Source organism: Corvus cornix, chromosome 4, assembly GCF_000738735.6.
Source record: "Corvus cornix cornix isolate S_Up_H32 chromosome 4, ASM73873v5, whole genome shotgun sequence".
NCBI classification, from domain to species: Eukaryota; Metazoa; Chordata; class Aves; order Passeriformes; family Corvidae; genus Corvus; species Corvus cornix.
Genome location: NC_046334.1, coordinates 49,921,058 through 49,940,436, shown reverse-complemented (window position 1 = coordinate 49,940,436; position 19,379 = coordinate 49,921,058). Strand labels below are relative to the sequence as shown.

The window sequence follows — 19,379 nt, the reverse complement described above, 5'->3', positions numbered from 1 at the left end:
GAAAAAGCTAGTTTCAATGGTGTAATCAGACTTTCAGAAGTCATGTCAGAGAAAAGAAACTCAGCTTTGATGACACTGTCCTTAAATTTCCTTGCCTCGTTTCCAACAGTGTTCTGCATTTGCTGTGAGCAGAAATACAGAAAACATCTGCCTCATTCACTATACAACTTTGATTCATTCTCTGTCCACTATCAAACCTGTGTACTGACAACAAGATGTGAACAAGGTAGAAAAACCAGAAACCTCTCAATGCAAACTACAGTTATTTTTATGTATGTGCTGAACTAGCTTTGTATAAACTATGTGAAGATCTCCCGAGTTTCAAAAATGGTGCCAAGTAATCAAATATGTAACTCTTGCCCACTTATGATCAGCCAGATGAACAAAACAAGAGCCTTCACCACTGCAGTGGCTAAAAATTTAGTATCATAACTGGCAACCGAAGGAGGCTGTTAGCTCATTCAGACTAACCACCAAGATAACAAAACATACTGAAATAGTAGACTGTGTAAGGAAGGTGCTAAGAAACACTATAAACAATTTTGAGTCTACCATACTAAAAATCTAGGCTGAAATTCTACCTTTGTGGGATCTCAGAGTTTCTTTCTGAAAGACTATTAATAATTGTCCAAAACCTTGGCCAAAATATGTTTTTCAACACCAAAATGGTGTTTCAAAAAGTCAAAGGGACTGAGTGACAACATACAGAAGATGAAACAAATGTGAAAGCTCTGGTGATGTTTCTTCAGCTTTTGGTCTACCTAAAGGGTCCATACCAAAAGGAGAGGTTTGTGCATGTACTGTGGTGTGCACACACGTAACACTCACAGATCATGGATTTTAACAGCCTGGCCTCTGGAAAGCAGTGAGGCAAACAAGAACTGGGATAGTAAATGCCAAATCTGACAATTTTTTTTTTTACACAGTACTTAGTTAATGAAAATCTACTACCATCATAGATCTAGTCCCACCAATATATAAAAATGAATCCATGAAAAAACAATGCAACAACACTATCTGCATATATATCTTCATGATTATTAAATACACCATACATCAACCCACAAATACAGAATACAACAGCTTTCACAACATAAAGACATATTTTCAGAGTATCTCGCATCACGATACAATTAAAATTAGAAAGACTTAGATTGACTCACTTGTCATCAATGCTATTTTGATAATATATGTGCAAAAGTTTATCCTTTATCCAGCTCACTTTCTCTGCAGCATCTTTTCCAGCCTCAGCATGAAGACAATACTTCTTGTACAGCTGCGCAAGACCCATCATAGCTTCTTTTCTTACTCGCCACTTGAGAGGGAAGAAATGAAAAGAAGTTGGGGAATTGATTTTGGTAAATAAATAAATAAATCACACATACAAAACAGTAAAGATGTAGAAACATGAAAGACAAAATAGCCACTTTCTGATCTATATTTAGACACTTCAAAAGCTGAAAAATGCTGTTTAAAACCTCTAGATGAGAATTTGCAAAGCCTATGTAAGGGTTTTGTTCCCAGTACTGTGCAGATTAAATATTGTCAGTAACCCAGAATCCAGTACTTCTCTGTGCTGAGCAAAGAACACCTGGGAGCTAGCCAGCAGAAAAGAAGTTAAGTACAGCTTAACATGTACGCCTGAATAAGTGTCTTACTGAGTCAGGATTTGGAAGGCTTATCTATTCAGAGACAGGCACAAGAGGTGGCAGACTTCTTTCTTCCCATCTTATAGCAGCCTTGCCTAGAAATGGGAGATCTGGAGCCTAGGCCGAGCCAAACCTGCTAGGGCTTGAACTCTTAGGCCACTTTCCAGGACAGTCGGAGTGGCCCATTTTGCTGAAGCCTTGAAGCAATTGCTCTAAGACTCCAGGGATTAAGGAAAAAAACCCCCAGAGTACAACAGCTACAGGAGGAGTTCATGGGTTCTCACCCTTGCTTTTGGTGATCATACTTTATCCACTCAAGTAAACAACAAATATCCCATTATTAAACAATTTACCAGACAAGATCCATAAGCTCTCCTATGCTGACCTGTGTATGGAATCATACAAGAACTGATTTGAGGATTAATTTAGACAGCATAGTGTCTCATGCTGAATGATTTACACAGAAAACCTCTGAAGAAACTTGTTTTCCCACATCATTTAAAAGAAATGCATGAAATTCAAACTGAAAGAGATAATTTCTTCCAGAACACACTAGATATCACTTTTGGCCTTGAACTCCCAAGGACTAACAATGCTGAGATCATTTCACCCTAAGAAGCATAAATGTAGATAGTATTATTCATACTGTGTATAACTTCCTCAATCTTGTTAAATGGAAGGCTTGTCTCAATAACACCGAAGTACTGCACATTTAATTTCTTAATAGTTTTGCTAAATGAATTCCTTTGCTTGAAGGGAAAAGAAAAGACAAATCTTGAAGATAATATGGCTTATGTCATCACAAGACACCACTGGCTGTTGGGAGTAGGTTATAACAGTAAGATGGGAAAAATGAACTTGTATTTTGTTACGTATTTCTTAACTATTGAAACTGTAAATGACAGGTCAAGATAGTAATGACTTTGCTAGAACATTACATAGTAATTCGTTTTCACAAAAGAGAAAAACTTTAACTATAAATAGATGTTATTGTTTAACTTTTCTGCAGGAATTTGTTCACTCCCACTGTGATCTAAAGCACACTTTAATGAAAAGAAAGGCTGTCACGGGCTGGCAAAGCATAGCCCTGGAAGTGCAAAGGGGTGTTTACAGCTTCCTCTGTGACCTGACAGAACCTATCAGCTGGCCAGTTTGAATATGGACAATTCTTCAAGCCACTTAAAGTTGTGACCGCCTCTGTGATACACACTTAAGAACAGAAACCCTGAGGCAGAGCTCTCTCTCGTTTCCAGTGCTGGGACAGGTGGCTGCAGGCCCCACGGGGAATAAAAAGAGTAAGATGCTTCTGAGAATTAAAGCCAAAACAGCGGGCCCGGCCATTCTGGAGTCGATGGGCCCTGTTCCATCCGCGGAACCCTCCCACAGCCCTGCTGTGGGCAGCCAGAGTGGCTCGGCTCTGCCCCCTCTCCATTGTGATAAGCCACATTCCAGCTGCAAGGCCTAGGTGAGATTAACGCTTTTCTTGCTGTGAAGAGCTGAAAAACTAGGGAAGAGAAAGAGGAGATGCTTAAAGCTGAAATTCTGTTGTGAAGCTATGATATATCAGAGTACCCGTTGTAATTTCATGAAGATATGGGGGGTGGAGTGTTCAACTTGTACTTGTGAGCAAAAGCACCTGCCCTGAGATAGGCAGATGCTGACGCAGCTGTAATTTCATGAGAAGTTTGGACAGGGAGAGATGGAAGCGATGAGGACTTTTGCTCCAAATGGGAAAGGAGAAAACCTCAGTTCCTAGAGATGCTCCCAAAGATTTCTTAGAGATGAAATGCTCCCAGAGATGGGTGAAAAGAACTTTTGTTTCTGAACGGCTCAACCTTAAAATTGTACCCCAAAAAACTTCAAGAGTGGACCCTCGAAAGCAGTTGTGGGAAAAGCTGCAAGTTGGGGGAAGGGACTCACATGCGAGCAGAGAGACTCCTCCTCCTAAATAGACTGAACAAAGTTATTTGGAAGTGGGCGGCTGTCTCGTTGTGATAATGTTTTCATAGCATGAGCAGAGAGACTCCTCTTCCTAAATGGACTGAACAAGGTTATTATGGAAGTGGTAAGCAGACTGAACATCTTAAGGGTTGTCTTTTTACATTGTCAGTGGGAGAAGGGAGGAAGGTGGGGGGAGGAGAAGAGTCCTGAAGGTGTGGTATTTTTTTTTTCTTCTTTTAGGTCTGTTAATAAACTTCTTTATATTCTTTCAAGTTTGGTGCCTGCTTTGCGTTTCTCCTAATTCTTATCTCACAGAAGATAAACAGTAATGAATATCTTGGACCAAACCACTACACTAAATTGGTGTTTCCGCCCGGTTACAAACCCAACTCGCTACAAAGGCCTAAAAGGGAAACATTTTCAGAAAAGTATTAATACTCTTCTGCATTCAGATATACCCTTCCAATGCAGGTGATAGCTTCATCAGATCTCCTATAAGAGACAGGAAGGATGGCAAAACTTGTCAGAAAACGACAAAAAAAAAAAATCCTAGAAATAATTCCAGAAAATTTAAGCCTAAAATGAAGGAATAACAAGGGGTTACAAAGGAAAGGAGGTTTGGATTGCCAATAGAATTCTGATTACTGAAATTGCTGTAGAGTAGACCTCAGAGCACGTAGAAAGGCAGTTTCAGACTGACAATAGGAGACACTGGACAAAACCCCTTAGAGAATGCTTTGAGACACCACGGAAGTAAGTCACTGAACAGGAGATACATGTAGGGAATAAAAAGAGTAAGATGCTTCTGAGAATTAAAGCCAAAACAGCAAATAAACAGAAAGAGGAATGTAATAATCAATTTCAAAGGCAGCATATGAATAAACACAGCTAACACAATTACTACCCTGATTTAATTAACAAAATAATTTTGATAACCTTAGCTTCCTTGGTTGACCAACATAATTAAATTCCTCCACTGATGACTGTTGGATTGATTTTTGAAAAAAATTGTTATTGAAAGTTCAATACAATCCCTTACCGATTAGAATAACTAACCTATTCCCTTCATAAACATCTTACAATTGTTCTCCATCATCTGGAAAAAGCCACAATGGTTTTCAGTACAGTTAAAACTAACACACATGCAGAAAAATGCGTAAAGAGGAACCAAAAATGTGAGTCTGTTTCTATGGCTCCTCAATCTATAGCTTTTGACTTCAAGCTGATGATGTGCAAGTCACTTCTCATGAAGGGCCGAAGTCTCTACTCCATAAAGGCTGTTGGGAGAAATGCCAATGAAGTCAGATGTCAAAACTCTCTTCTTAACTTTTCAGGTTCTTAAGATTATTCCAGTATAACAGAAAACAATGTTTTTGTTACTTGTTTTTAAAATGTCTCCTAGTTATTCTGAAAAGTGAAGATGCTGGAAAGACCCTTGAGACAGTGTTCCAAGGGAGCTTTGCTCAGAACAATTATTACCAAAGACTAGATTTCAGTTTTTGGGAAACATCTGTTACCAGAGTTACTTTTCCATCTGGAGCAATACAAATGGAGTTGAAAACTACCGGTGATTTGAAAACTGCAACTATCATGCAGATGACTATACAGATCAAGTCAGCTAAGTACACTCCTTAAAAAATTAAGTAGTGTCTTTTAGCCAGAAACTTTTACTCTAGAAAGTGTTAAGACTATCCTTACTAATACTGCGTCAATTAGAATATGGTCAGGAGAAAAAACAGATCACTTAAATGGTGTACCAGTTAGCACAACTTAAATTTTTTCCCTGTTTTAGAAAGATAAAAGGTAGAATTGAAATGACAGGTTGGCAGTTTACTTCAGCCTGTTGGACAAGAATTCTTTTCGTAGTAATAACGATACTCATTTGATAGGTGATTACAGGTCTAAAAAGATGAAGTCAAACAGATGAACAATCATCTAGGAGTCTGCAGTAGATGTGTCCAAAAGAAACCCAGCTACGAAGGGTAAATGCAGCCAGCAGAATAAAGAGTTCTTTTGAAGAAAAAGAATTATTAAAATAGGTATAATGCACTCTTCCCAGATCTGAGAAAATCCTACGCAGAAAACATAAAGATAGTTACATGGACATTATCAATGCTCCTCTCCCAAACTGGAGAAAAATCCTAAAAATAAAACAGATGAAAGTTTAGAAGTCCTTGATCCTAATTTCCTAACACTAATTACATATACAAAGACATCCTATATTGCTAAGGCCTACTTCAAATACTAAGTATTTGTTGTAGTCATTTCTAGTCTCATTTCAGTGCTCAATTTTATTTTCTCCTCAGGTTGTATTTTCATTGAAGCTCTCTCCAGAGATTTTTATAAGAGAAACATCATGTACAGATGAAGTTATTCTTCACTGATTGCCTGAAAAAGCACCTAACCTTGAAATGCAATATATCAAACCTATCGCTGGTGTGAAATGACTTAGTCAAACATACGAGGAACATTAAGTGCCGCCACACTGGATTTAAAGCCACACAAAAAAGACCTAGCTCTGTAGAAATCAGTATTACAGCTGTGCAGTAATAGCTGACTGCCTCTTACTGACAGCAACATGCTAAAGGAGAACAGAACAGAGACACTGTGTTGAAGACACAATAACAATTATCCCATTCTCACTAGGTGGAAGTCCCAGTGGGAAGTGGTGGTTATACTAAAAGTTTTTAAATCTCATAGTTGACCTTTTAGGCATGTTTAGTGGCTGAAAAAGAAGGAAGGTGATCTTGATCACTCCTGAGAAACATGCAATGTCAAGCTGCAAGTACAACTAATTGAAGAGCTGCTTTATAATAGCGAAGATACTCAAAATCAGTATTTCTCTGTAAAGATGACATCCTTTTCCCAAAATCCATTATAGTAACATTCTCACTTAAAAGGGGAACAAAGCAATGTAAAATTATTTTGAAATAATTAAACTAACTAGCTAGAATGACATAGGGGCATCCTTTCTACAGCCTATTAAAAAAGAACAATAGTAAGGAAAAAAAAATCTACATGGCTACATAGCACAGAGAAGTCTGCTATTAAACATCACCCTTCAAAGAGCAAGGAGCCACATCCAAAAAAATGTTAACAGGAAACAGTATAAGCTCTGGCAAGTTGAAAGTAAATCCTTGATGAAGCATGGGCAACAGCTTCAAAATGAAGTTATTAAAAGCATACTAACTAAACATCTTCATCAAAGCTTCCAGAAGCAGGAAGCCTTCCAGACCCTTTCTGAATGGCTGAAAGACAAACAGATTTGCTCCAGGAGAGAGGTCTGAAGAGGTTTCCTAAAGTATCATTAAGAGACATTTAAAAAAAATTAATAAAGCAAGCAGGAACAAAATCATTAAGACCAGGTGGTATCCCATCTATGACTTTTACAGGAATTTAGACGTTATATACCGAATACCTATTATTCTATTACTGCAATCTACCAATGAACAGATTGAAGACAGCAAATATGAAAGAAACCAAAGGGTCTGAAGAGGAACAATGCGCCACTCATCAGAACATCTAATTTTGAATGGGCAAACAGGTTGAAATAGAACAGTAACAGAACAACAAAGAGCTGACACTACTGAAAAATAAGTTATGGAAATATGTCATTGAACTTTATATAATGGGAAGTTTTATCTTAAAAAAAACCCCAACTTTTAGCAAACGGAGAAGTACATCAGTAAAATGCATTAGGATCCCAAAAAAATTTCCAACAAAGTCTCATACCAGAGGGCCTTAGAATAAAAATTCTGTTGTAAATTATTATTAACTAAAACATAGAGGACAAGGGGTGGAAATAAATGACCAATTTTCACAAAGGAGGAGACAAAAGGAACCTATCGACAGTCAGAAAGGAATCTCTGACACTTAACATATGAAAAATTATTAGAAAATGAACTGAATAGTGTGTATAAAATTTAATGAGGTAGTCAGATGTAACATTATAAGGAAGAATTGCAGAAAAATGTCATGTTACTGAATTGTTACAATATGAAATGTAAGAAATTCAGATTAAGGATAGGTTTGCCCACCAGCATTAACTCTGCATGTACAGTATTTGGCAGTATATCATCTAAAGTTATTCAAGCAAAACACTGAAGTCAACGTGAATGTTTTCCAAAACCGTCAGCTCAGTGCTGGGAGAGAGTGTATGAGACAGATAGAATGTTTCAGAATAAGGAAAAAACTTATCATCAAGTGTGTATACCACATGGTGTGAACTGTGAATGCCATTACCAAGTCTGGTCACCTTAGTCCCAACAGGCTATAGAACATGCAGCCAAGAATGATCAGAAGGTATGCAATAATCAATTTGTGGGGAAGTTAACCAGGTGATTCTTTAGAATGGAAAACAAAGAACTGGAGAAGATATGGTATTCACATTTATTAAAAACAAATGAGTCAAAGACTATTATTTTATGTGGTCCAAGAACTCAGATACCCAGTCTAATTACCAGACAAGTTTAAAAACAAACAAGTGAAGCTACTTTTCCCAAACATGCTTTAAACTTGAATTTACTGATGCATGTGCCAGAGGCTTATAAAGTACTAATAAATTCAAGAAAGAACTTGATAAATACACGGAATAAAGTTCTGTTGAAATTTATTATGAATGTGGGCCAGTGGACTTAAGAAATCCTTAAATCACAACTTGCTGGAAGCCAAAATTGACCACTGTTAGAATTATAATGGTTTATAGGGACCGTTGGTCTAAACATGTCTGACCATTCTTATGTTCTTACAATATGACTGTGTTTATCACAAGTCAGTGACCCTATTTGCTTGACAGCACTTGATTGATGCCACCATAATAGGGAATTTTCATTACGATGTTCTCGTAAGAAAATAATTTTTTCCCTACAGCATTCTTGTTAATAGTCAACTCTTAAGATTCTCTGATTCTGTGGCTTTGTTTTTTTTAATTTTAGTTTTATTAAAGTATATTAGAAGCAGGTAGTTGCTGAAAATACAATATTAACACTTACCCGTTTGTCTAGCGTTCTTTCCCTTACAAAGCCAAGCAGCTGGTCATTGACTAAAGAGAGATCTCTCTTGCCCGCAGTAATAATTGTAACAATAACATCATGTCGAATGGCTTCTTCTGGGTCATGAGATCTAACCTTCAAATATTCTGTTATGAGCAGAAACAAGAAAAATCTTGGCTTTTTTACATAGGTGTGATGTATTCTGATTTATTAATAATGTTAAAACAATTAAATGTCAGTCATATATCACAACCATGTAATCTATAAAATACAGAGCTACCCACAGGAAACATCTGTTCCGATGTTTTCTATGTTAAATATAAAACAATTAGATAACTGTAAGTATCAGAAGAATATAGAATAGCTTTTATGATAACCTCATTTGCAAGAAGCAATAAAGTGAAATAAAGTTGACTAGAATATATTCTAAGTAAAGGGGGTGAGGGAATAAAAAGAAATAAAAAGAGAAGAAATTCTCATTGCCAGAGTAAATCATAAATGAAAAATACTGACAATTGTTGTAGAATAGCTTGCATCAAAAAGCAACAGTATTTTCAGTTAAGCCTGAAAATCTTCTCATAGTTAAAATGATACTGTAGTGAAAGAGGAAACTTCATAGTTTTCATCAGCAAAAAGGCATTTTCTAAACTCAGTGGAAGAGAGTCGTGGGGAACACAGTGACTGGTTTTGAACGTAAAGTCAGGATGTTGCACCAATATTTGCTTTGCCTCACCAAAGTTTCTTTAGAACTTGAAATTACTTTAAAATTCATTCTGCAATGGGTAGCTTCTTAACCGCTCACTCTGACTAAGTCCACACAAAATCACACACTCCTCTCTTTCTAGTAACTAGCACTTGTCTTCAACAGAAATCAATTACTCAGCAGATACCTCTTCCATCCAGCATCAAGCACTGGACTTGATACATTTCAGAACTACACTGCTATGTACAAAAATAATTATACAGTTCCTTGCTCATTTTGTACATTACTCTAAACCCCTGTATGAGCATCTCACCAGTGAGGTCTTTTGCTAAGTCTGGATGGTTCATTAAACAGTGACTGGCGAATTTCACACTCTCTAATCTCACAGGGACATGGATATCATTGAACCTAGAGGGATAGAAGATGATGAATGTTAATTTTTAATTAGCTTTGCAAATCAGTACTATTCTCTATGTAGTAACATGTGTTGATAGTATGTCCTATTAACAATTAGAATACTTTTATATGGCAAAATTATAGAATATAAATGTTCTGAATTTATCTCCATAACGTACCTCATACAAATATTATTTCTAATAAATTCAGGACTAAAATCAAAGAATGAATACGCTGTATGTGGATAAAACGTTGACCCAATGGATTTTGCCCACTGACTTCTGAACACAATTCTCCATGCAATGTCAATTGTGCGTATGTATAAAAATTATAGAAATGTAAATTGGCATCTAACACGTACCATTTGAAAACACTCACTTTTTAAAAGAATAGAAACTTCTACATTTACTTAAATGGACGTATCTCTTCACTCAGAAAGGTAAATGCCAAGCAAAACAGATAGATACAGTTGCACAGTATGAAATTTCAGGCAGTGCTGGTATAACTATTGTGTAATTTCTGTTATGCATATAATGTGCTGTCTATCTAATTTATATGCCCCATAGCTGATAGCAATATAGCCGCAGTCCTTCAGGCTTCTTCCTTCTAAAATAAAACTGTATGCAGTTTTCTGTTTTGCAGGTCTAACAAAGTAACTTGTTCAAATACAAACAGTTACATCTTCTAAAAACACAATGAAAAATGCAATACTGTAAGAAAATTCACAACAAAAAGAACTGAAATTTGGAATTCTATCCCATTTCTCTTACCGCCCAAGAAAGCACTGCCAAAGAGGTCGATTTTGTGTGGCCAGATCAGAATCTTTGGAGCCAAAGAGTTTAGCCAGAAGTCGAACAACAGCCAAACGTTCTTCTCCATCATTGCTCTAAAAATCAAAACATGAAAAAGGAACTGTAAATAATTATCTGTAATATCTTAATAATAATTTCTGGCTTCCTTTTATTTCTGTTTTTTGAACAGATAGATTTAAAACTGAGTTTGAAAATATTTCTCATAATCCTCATTCTCTTTAATTATCTTACTGGATTAATATGAGGCAAGATATACAAATACCTATTAAGCTGATATATTACAGACACTGAATAGATGGCTGTGCTTGGAAAGTGCCTTCTTTTTCAGGAGCAAAAACCCATACACAATACTCTGACTAACATATTTGACAACTTCAACAATTAATGATTTAAGACATTCTTTAAGACTATTTAATGTGTGTGGAAAAGACACCAATTAAGATGTTATAAATAGATGTGCACTAATGAAAGCTACACATAACTTCACCAAATACCCATTTCTTGGTTACTTGTGTATGTTGCAGCCATAGCCTACATGTACATCCATCCATACAAAATTATTTCTCTTGTCCACTTACAATCTAAGGAAATACAAACAGCTTTTTAGTTAAAACTCCCACAAACCTCCAAATCAGGATAAATTAAGTATCTTCAAGGATTCAAAAGCAGTCAGCTGACAATAACAAATCTGATAAAATATTAGGAAATACTTCCCCTTATTATTAAAACATTATTTCATAGAAGAAAATTCTGCAAATCAATACTGAAGCTGACACATTTGCATTTCATAAGATAAGCCAACCACAGCCTAATTACTTTATAAATTTTGGGTGTAATCCAAAGATTAAGTACATAAAGCTTTTGCATGAGACTGCATTAATTTATCATTATAATGATTATATACATTTTGTGTGCATAATACATTTGCAAGCACAATAAGCACATAATTGTATACAGATTTCCAGTATCACTTCTTTAGTATTACATTTATCTTCAAAAAAAAGCAATAAATACAGAAGTTTTATCCCTTTAGTAGAACACTTATTAAATCTACAGTCCTGCACTTCTAGTATCTCCAGAAATTTTACTGATTGTCCAAAGCTACATTGTAACTCACCTTCAGCTTGAATTCCAGCTGTGGCATGACAGACAGTAGTAAGTGAGGATCTATGGCAAAAAGCTCTTGGATCAAGTCAAACACATGTTCTGATAAGTCACTTACTGAAGACTTTCCCAGTACCAGAACCTGGTTAAAAAACTAAAATACAAACAATATTATGTAGTGTATTTTCCTTCATTAATGCAAACATTATTTTAAAAAATTATTTTAATGTAGTATCGTTAATGGTTTTATACTAATGGAAGACACTCAATGCACAATTTTTTCATTATATCAAAGTATTTCACCCTTACAATTTTGGCTCAAGCAAATTTCCAACATCCTTCTCAGTTCAGTTCTATTAATTCTATCAAGATAGTTTAATACATGAAAATTTGATCATTTCAAATCTCAATAACTATCTCCCAAGCAAAATTAACAGGTAATACAGAATTGTTAACTTAAAATGCATATTCATCCAGTAGAACATTGACAAAAAAAAAAAATTAGTACTTTTAAGGAATTTTGTTGTAATTGAAACCCATTCCAACTGAAGATCATCAAATGCTGAAAAAGAAGGTTCTCTGCTTCAACTCCATTTTAAAGAATGTCAGAGGTCTTTATGTTATGTCTTGCAACATTTGACAAGTAATGTATCAGGGTCATTAGTGATCAAACAGAAACAAACCAAAGTAGCCTAAATTGTGAATTGTTTATTTTTTTATTTATATAAGGTATATTAAAATTTAATACTTCCTATTAGATACTGTGGGTTAATATTATTTAAGCAGTGCAAATGCAATAGCAAAAAAAATATTACACACTTGAAAAAGAAAGTAAGGAGAATAGTATAAAACCAACTTAAAGGTTACTTTATGTACTATCCTGCTTCCAGATATGACTAATTAAAAAGCTTAAAAAACCAGGAGAACTGGAATGTAACTGTTAGTGAGACTCCTGAGCTTTTAAATACTTACTGATTTATGAATTTGCCTAATTCCCTTTTAAACTACTCTGAATTTTATGAATTCTATTGGTTTCAGAACCAAGGAAAGGCAACAGAATGGATCAGACCACACCCACCAAAGACTGCTGTATTAATAGGCAGAACATACAACACTCACATTCAACAAGAAGGAATTATAATTTGAAGGAAGCCTTGTAAAAAGCATAGTTCTTTTACTCTTTATGACTACAAGTCATAGGAAGTTTAGGAAGGGAAAAAAAAGCTAGCAAAGAGACTAGTTTGAAATGCTTCATCCTAAAGCTTGGTATGAAATGAGGCTGTCTGGTTGCTGGACATATGAAGTATTAGTAATTCTTTTAGTTTTAATAGGATTTTTGGTGGTCACCTATTTTCACAGCCTGGATTTAGGCTGAACATTAGACTGAGATGGATAAAAATTAATTTCCTCTTCATTTATTTGAAACACTCCACATACTTAACAACCAAGCCAACAACATCCTATTTGGAAACGGTATTCTTGTAGTTGCATTACAAAATGTAGCTTCCATAAACAGTACTTAAAAGAATAAAAACCCCTACCACAATTCCAATAATTCAAGACAGTAACAAGAATACTTGCAGGTAATGTGGATTAATTAATTTACATACATTGGCAATACATGGTTCAATGGTCTGGACAGTCCTTTTCAACAGGACTTTTGCAAGATCAAACGCTTGTTTGTTAAGGTTCTGAAATAAAGAAAATATAATAAAATCTTACATTTTCACATGCAATAACAAATTTTGAAGAAACATTACCATACCTCCATACTCTGAAAATTAATGTACACCAAATTTGGAACTGAAAAATGAATGAATTTAAATTAGTATTTAAATGTGGTTTTGTTTGCCCCTCATACTCATTAGGGTTACACTCTGTAGCAAGTTCAGCCTTGTCTAGAGGGTAAAACTGCACTGACTTCTCCACAGACTGTACCATATGCTCTGAGACAGCCCACAGTGAGACTACAGAAAGCACCTACACTTGGGCAGAGTTAGCAATTAACTTTCCAAGTAAGCATTTGATTGTAACATGACAAACCTGAACATTGTTTATATTGCTCTTGAGCAAGAAAAATAATGTAACCGCAGATCTGAAAAATTTGACTGTCCAAGTCTGCACAAATCCCATATGCAGTATCTCATATCATCTAAGGATTAATGCAGCTTGGAGGGAGAAAAAATAGGAACAGATGAGCTGATTGCCCTGAAAATTACAAATCACTGCAGACAAAATGCAGGTAAAGCCTAGGGATGACTGATTCTTGGAAAGACGGTATTTGGCAAGTCTACATTAAGAACAACTCCCTCTTGTTCTTATAACTAATGAGATTACAAATACAGTTCACCAACAGACAGTAAAGAGAAACAAGTGGCCAAAGGCTCAAATAAGTATCTCCTCAGTCTCTGAAGCGCTAAACTGATGGCTCATTATAGAAGACAGGTATGTATAAACTCTTCTCAAAAAATATCCCAACACTTTCTCTCCAAATCAGGCCATGATTAAAATCTTGTTGACTGGTATGCTGGTATTAAACTAAAGGACTGCCAACCTCAAACTTTAAAATACATTTTCTATGGATCTTCCACACAACCAAACCAACAACCCAAATACACACCCAAACACAAAACACCACAATACCAAAGAACCAAAACAGCCTAGAAAAGTAATGTATATCTTGATCAAATAAACAGCTATTAATAAATAATAAACAAATAATCTGTTGGGAGAAGAGAAACCTTGTGGGTCTGGATTAGCCATGCTGTAGAACATGCAGAAGAAAATGCAGATTTTTAACACATGTTTTTAAGGAATAACTTAAGTAAAAGTGTGAAGAAAAATATTCACTGAATAGCACTGCTTTTGAAGTTACTAGAAAGGACTACAGTCTGAGGCCAAAGGTCTGAGCAAAATGTGACATATGCTACTGCTATTGAAAACCTGGATTTACTAGATGAGAGTCCCATTAGCACACATAGAGAACAATGTACACCACCATCGCTTTACTAAGAATGGACATACAAATTAATATAATCTAGATTCTGAGGTAGACTGTATATCATGTCTAACTAAAAACCAAAACCAGACTGCATTATCCAAAACGCATTATTTCAGCTTCTTTACAAAGAACCTTCCATCAAGTCTTGCCAGACTGATACTTTTCTTGCATCATAGCAGAGAATGACTGGTATTTGACTGCTTTACACAGACCTAAAAGCACTGCTACTGAATGCATTCTACAAGAGAATAAACTGTGCTCTTAAGGCTACAGGGCTTCTTATTTACATATCTAAAGACAAGCAATATAATCACAGAATTTTCTAGGGGATCTGTTCATGAACGGAGAACATAGTTACAACAGTCAAACTCTACTAGGCAGATTAGACAAAAGAACTGTTTGTTTTTTTGGATTTGAACTAACATAGTAAAGCAGTATTTTAAGTGCTGTTGTTAGAGGAAACAAAGTAACACAGACCAACATACTGACCAAATTACAATACTGAGCACTGACTTACTTGCTCAGTCCATGACCAAGAGCCGGTAAGAGTGGCACCAGTCCTCTAAGTGATACTATATATGCCTTACAACCCAATATTTACACCAAGTTTTTATCTCCATCTTTATCAGAGCCTTGCTTGAGAATTTTCTTCATGAGGCAAAACTATAACAATGTTAATGCTAAAAGATCACATTCACTTTTACTTTGCCTAAACCAAGTAGTCACAACACACTGTTAGGTTGTACAAGGTTTTACATGGCCTTTGTACCCTCAGAGCAGCTTCCACCATTGTTAATAGCATCACCTGACATACATATTGCCACTCTCTGCTCCCATTCCTGGTATCTAATGCCTATAACTCATTAGAAGCAACTTACAAAGAACAGTGTACTTTCAGAAGGACTCTTGTTACAAGAGGCCTCTCTGTGTCAGCAGTTTCAAAAGACATTATCTCACTGCTGTCAATAAAAATGATTTGATAGAATGGCATTCCTGTCTCATGATTATGACAGAAGGAATGCAAACTCATCTCAGACAATAGATACTTTTATATGCCTGATGAGATTTCGCAGGTAAATGACAATGGCCACAGCTTAGTCAATCCCATGCTACTCATTTCCATGAATTCTCCCTCTTTATGCAACCAAAGGAATAATCCCTGCTTTTATGTACTAATTTAACTTTAATTATGTAGTCATGGATGGACCTGCCTTAATTTTTGTTGCTATTTTAAATTAACAAATGAACAAACAGAAACACATACTTGGTAATCAGAGCACAGTTCATCTGCTATAACTAATAACTGAAACTTACAATACTCCATACTATTTTTGGTGAGCACAAGTGTTTTAGGAAGGGAATTTTCGTGGTCAATGTAAGGCATCACCAGCCTGCATCTCATTTTCCCTTATTTCACAGCTGAAGGAGTTCTGTTTATTCTCTTTTCAAATCTATTAAGGCATTACAGAGATGGTACTTTAAAAGCTCAAGTGCAGACTCAGTGACACCCTCTCTGAGGAAGAGCTTGTATAAAATTCCTCTAGGAAGGGGAGAGTGTGTGTGTGTATTATGTGTCACTTTGTCCCTTTATAAGTGAATTAAATGGAGAAAGACAATGGAAGGGGTGGGCAGCATAACTAGGAAGGTGGAGCAAAGCTTGACTGGCAAGCTGAGGAGAACAGCAAGGCACCACAGAAGTCTTGGGGATATCTTCCCCATCGCCCTTTTTTCTAATTAAAAAATACTTCACATCTTCTCTATTAAAAAAACCCCAACATATCCCAAAAGCAAAACAACCAACTACGCACAGATCCTCAAGATACAATGTTTACCTATTATATTTGCTTGAAAACACTTTATTTATGTTTCAGTACAGAGATCCTGAGGTGGCACAATCTCTTTGTGTCCATATCTAGACACAGCTAATGAACAGCACCAGGCAATTCCCAAATGAATGTGAGAAAATAAAACAGTCATGATAGCTAAAGTGTATAAGAGATAAACATGCAAAAGGTAATAAGAGTTATTGTTATTATAACAGTATACTATGAGAATGTTTTACTTGGCAGACCTTGTGTGCAGGAATGAGGTTAATCAAAATTGAGTCCAGCAGCTCCTGAGTTACTCCATCGCCTTCCATGATGATAGAACTCATCAAATCCAGCATATGCATTTGTACCTTCTGGTTGTGGCTATTACTAAGATCATAAAAAATATTACCAATATGAAATTCTCAGACCCTGACAAATACTAACAGTACAATCAAGAAACAATATCTAATGCCACAAATATATGTCCAGTTTGCTCTCCCTTACATTCTCCACATCTCAAAACTATTTTATGTGCCTTTCCTCTCTTATGGAAAGGTTCAAAAACCTAGAACAACCTAGCTCTGCTTAAAGAGAATCAAAATAAAAAAAGGACAGTAACAACCAATACAAAAATGTAGATAAACTAATCAGAATGAAGTGTACTGTTGTAACATGGACAACAAATTTTAAAACACATTTACTTTCAGACACACACCCCTCCATAATGTCAGCAGTTCACATTGATTTTCTTTCCCTGTAGCTCTTTATTTAGAAAAATAAAGACTTCTGCTCAGACATATTTATCTGTAGACTATGCTATGATTCAGTCTACCCCCAAACCTGATGTTATTTTGACAGTTCAATATAATGGAAGTGATTCAACTTACTTGATAACTGAAAAAAGAGTCCTAAAAAGCTGAATAAAAATTTCATTGCAATCTTCCAACTCAAAGCAGATGTTGTAAGATTTGACCCAAGCTAAATTCTAGAACAAAAATTAGGATATTCAGGCTAGTACAACTTCACATTAAGTCACACAAATATAATCATGTTAGTTACATTTTTTTTTTCTATTTAAGGAAAAATAATATACAATAGATGCAAATGCTTTGGGGAAAGAGACTGGATATTTGCTTTGCATATAAAGAGCGCCTAACACAGAGGGGCTTTGCAAGATATATCCAGAAAAAACTAAATACAGAATAATCTGATTTCTTAAGTATAAAAGCTGATTGACAGAATGGCAATATAGTAAGACCCTATTTTTTCTTCATGCTGTGAAACAATACAATTTAAAACATCATGTTTTAAACATCAAATATCTTGTTTAGAAATGAGATATTATTTCTAAAAGCACACGGAACCCCACCACTCAGTTATTGTCAAGAGTATGGTTTTGCAATGTTTTTAAAGCAAAAACCTTACATTCCTTCTCCCATCCCCAATATAGACACATTTGCATTTTAACCAGCATTTGAAATTTTCTCTCTTAATAAAAAACCCTCAATGTATGGAATTGTAGGATAAAGGCTAAATGTTAATAAATACCAATTGTTTTAACATGTCCTCAACTACAGACTGATGAACTAATTAAATGCCAACAGCATTATAAGTATTAAAAGAAGCAATTCACTGAACTTTAATGAGACTGGTGTGATTTACAGAATAAAAGAAATTTGCCAGGCATACTGGCACATCAGGAGAAAGACTGATTACACTTGTTAGGCTTACAGAGCTAATACCATCTACTGAAAGTTACAACTATTGTGTTACCTCTAATAAGTAAAAGTATCTGTTAAATTGAGGGCTCTTCGTGTCCTCCAAGCCTTTTAATTGTCTTGTAATAAACAAGAATATGTCCTGTCAAAAAACAAAGTTTACAAGCTTGATTCAGCAGAAAGTAAAAATACAATCCTTTACTAGTGACATCTACCTACATTTTCAAACTCATGAGAACATTAAATTGTCTTCTTTAGGCACTGACAGAAATCTATCACCAACACAGATACTGGCCATCTAGCATTCCTTTACACATCTCTGGCCCTTTAGTATTACACTGACTTACAGGATTAAAGAAACGTCTCTTTAATAAAACTGAAAATCAGTATACATGGGAATAAAAACATTTTTTTCTGTTGGTTTTTTGGGTTTTTTAAAAGTTGGGGCGGGTGGACTGTTTGGTTCATTTGGGGTTTTTTGGGGGAGGGGGTGGTTTATATTTTTCTCAGTAAGAGTAAGGTAGGAGAAAAGCCTTTAGTTTATGAAGCATTTTACCTTAAGTTTGTCATGGGAAGTATATGGAGCTTCAGGAGCATAGATACGAAAGATATCAGCCAAGCAACAAGCTACAAGGAGGCGCACATCTTTATTGGGATTCCTGAGGAAGAATTCAGATGCAAGGTGCAAGGCTAATGGGAGATACTGCTGCTTCTCATCTTCTGAGTCCTGGTCCATATCCATGAAGGTTTTTACCACCATCTGAAAAACACCAGAAAAAAAAAAATGAGTTCTTTCTGCTTTTATTCCTTATTACTAAACAAGACTTTTTAAAAAGATGAAGTGCTATCAATGTATGTTCTGCTGCATAATCACAGTTAGTACTTGTACAGTTAGGATAAATATGAGAAAAAGGGAAGTGTTAATCTGATACTTAAAGGTTTATTGATATTTTAGATTAAGACACTGAGAACCACTTTGCAGTTCTGCTTATTTTGTCAATCTTGACCTGGAGTACAGCTCAGAAACTGCTGTGCACAGATCGAGGTTGGAGATGGCAGAATCTCTTCCTCAAAGCAGTCCCACTGCAATTCCAAGTGAGGACTCACCTCAGTATGAATAGTGCAAGGGGCTATACACATGGCTACAGTACAATGCAGCTGCTTTAGAGCTGTGCCAGGACTAGAGGAGCCTAAGAAGCCACTCTTAATACTCTGCCTCTATTGAGGCACAGACCTCACAAAGTACTTTATAT

At 35.7% G+C, this 19,379-nt stretch overlaps 1 protein-coding gene across 3 annotated transcripts in view; it reads right to left on the bottom strand.

Moving 5' to 3' along the window:
- Nucleotides 1–19,379, bottom strand: part of PDS5A (PDS5 cohesin associated factor A) — a 92,259-nt gene that overhangs the window by 41,870 nt on the left and 31,010 nt on the right. For all 3 annotated transcript variants that reach the window (XR_005601704.1, XM_039550529.1, XM_039550528.1), the window contains exons 3-12: nt 18,683–18,886; nt 18,182–18,268; nt 17,296–17,393; nt 16,669–16,795; nt 13,207–13,287; nt 11,610–11,750; nt 10,451–10,566; nt 9,598–9,692; nt 8,582–8,727; nt 1,164–1,315 (exon numbers count right to left, since the gene is read on the bottom strand). Coding sequence is in view for 2 of the 3 variants with exons in the window: in XM_039550529.1 (XP_039406463.1) it covers nt 1,164–1,315; nt 8,582–8,727; nt 9,598–9,692; nt 10,451–10,566; nt 11,610–11,750; nt 13,207–13,287; nt 16,669–16,795; nt 17,296–17,393; nt 18,182–18,268; nt 18,683–18,886 (1,247 nt within the window). In the remaining variant the exon portion in view is untranslated. The remainder of the gene's footprint in view (nt 1–1,163; nt 1,316–8,581; nt 8,728–9,597; nt 9,693–10,450; nt 10,567–11,609; nt 11,751–13,206; nt 13,288–16,668; nt 16,796–17,295; nt 17,394–18,181; nt 18,269–18,682; nt 18,887–19,379) is intronic.